Raw genomic sequence first — 1,727 nt, 5'->3', positions numbered from 1 at the left:
GGCTGTGGTTCTGGAACCTCACCGTCTTCACTTGCTGCAGCGAGAAGGGGCCAGAGTCAGGCGGGCGCTGCAGAGCGCGCCCTCCATGGCCCTGCAGAACCCGGGGGATGCGCTCGGGGGGCAGCCGGGCCCCGCGGGGCTCAGCGGGCCCGCAGAGCGGCCCAGGGCGATGCGCGTTGGTGGCAGAGAGCCCCGGGGAGCAGCACAGCGGTGCCGGCAGCTCCAAGGAGAGCTGCTCTGGGAGCGGGAGGCAGCGCAGCGCCAGGAGCTGCTGCCCTCGCAGAGCCGCGTGCTCTCTCAGCTGATGCTGATGCTGAGCTGCCCGGGAGCTCTGAGGCTGGCTGTGCTTTTGGGGGCATGTGGAACGATTTGGGCACGTCTTTGGATACTGTGGGAGAGGGAAGCTTTATGAAATTTCTCTTTGGCTGCCAGAAGGGAAAGAAATTCCCTTTCCAAATGGCTCAGCCCAAGTGTCATGAGGGAGATGGGGGAGTTCTGCAAAGCTCTGCCTGACACCAGTTCTGTGGCATTGCTCCCAAACTCACAGATTTTTGCCCAATTTATGACCTCAGAGAAGTCTCGAGATTTGTTTGTGACTGAGCTTTGTGACAGGGACACAGGACCTGGCCCTGCAGCGTCCTGCCTTTCTTCAGGGCTTAATCTGAACAGCTGCATCAGCAGCACCAATACCCGATTTCCTAAGGCATGTGTCAATGCCAGCGATTTCTATCGGAAGAAATTGGTGAGGATGGAGCAAAGCCCTCGGGGGAGCTGGCCCAGGTTAGCTTTGGCTGCCGCTGCGGGTTCCGGGGGGATGCTCTGGGGCAGGGGGCTCTGTACCTTTTCGGCGCTGTTGCGGGAGGTTTCTGGTTTCACCAGGATGGACGGCGGGGCTGACGCCGGCGGCTTTGGAGCGGCCTCGCTCTTCACCGAGGGGTCTTTGGCGTCCAGGATCACCGAGCTGCACACCGAGGGGCTTCGGCTCTCCCCTCCCCTGACCAGCAGCGCCGGCGCAGCCTCATAGGAGGAGTCAGGCCTCGTTGTCTCGTCCGTGCCAGCGCCGGGGGAGATGCTGTGCGGGTAGAGCTGGAAGTGCTGAGCTCGCCCCGCAGCCGTGGGGCGCCTGAGGGAGCCGGTGATCTGCACGGGGGTCCCTGCCTGGCCCGGCCTCTGCAGGGATCCGTCTGGGGAGCAAGGACCACGGAAAGGCATTTAGTCAGGAATCCAGAACGTGCAGAGAGAGCCGCGGTTACAGCCCCGCACCAACAGCCCCGCTCACAGCACGAGGCTGCGGGGCTGCAGCTCCCAGGGATCCCCCCGTGCCCGCCGCTGGGCCCCGGGACCGACCTCGGGTGTAAAAGCTCTGACCATGGCCCCTGCCAGGGCACTGCTGCCCCCGGGGGCTGCTCTGCTGCCAGAGCTGGGAACACACACCTGGCTCCCCAAATGCTCGGGGAAGTGTATTACAAAACAGGGTGTGTGGGATGAAGATAAACCTTGCGGCCTCCTTGTAAAGAACGTAACCACCGAGCTCCGCACATAGCTTCGCAGGAATTTTTCCACGCTGAGTCACACCCCTGGAATTCCCGAGTTCCCCAGGGTCGGGGCCAAGCGGGGCTGAGGGACCATTAACTGCAGCACTGGCGTGCTCTGGGGATGTGTCCCCCACTGCCCCCCTCTCCCCCTCACTCACTCCCCCTGGGGATGTGTCCCCCGCTCCCCCTCAC

At 63.3% G+C, this 1,727-nt stretch overlaps 1 protein-coding gene across 1 annotated transcript in view; it reads right to left on the bottom strand.

The window, feature by feature from the left end:
* SH3RF2 (SH3 domain containing ring finger 2) overlaps positions 1–1,727 on the bottom strand; it is a 22,952-nt gene that overhangs the window by 2,089 nt on the left and 19,136 nt on the right. Inside the window, exons 7-8 of the mRNA XM_031055233.1 lie at positions 841–1,184; positions 4–34 (exon numbers count right to left, since the gene is read on the bottom strand). Of these exons, the coding sequence (XP_030911093.1) occupies positions 4–34; positions 841–1,184 (375 nt within the window). The remainder of the gene's footprint in view (positions 1–3; positions 35–840; positions 1,185–1,727) is intronic.

This window comes from Geospiza fortis, unplaced genomic scaffold (genome assembly GCF_000277835.1).
Source record: "Geospiza fortis unplaced genomic scaffold, GeoFor_1.0 scaffold55, whole genome shotgun sequence".
Lineage (NCBI taxonomy): Eukaryota > Metazoa > Chordata > Aves > Passeriformes > Thraupidae > Geospiza > Geospiza fortis.
Note: the sequence above shows the minus strand (reverse complement) of the source record. Positions and strands in the feature narration are given on the sequence as shown.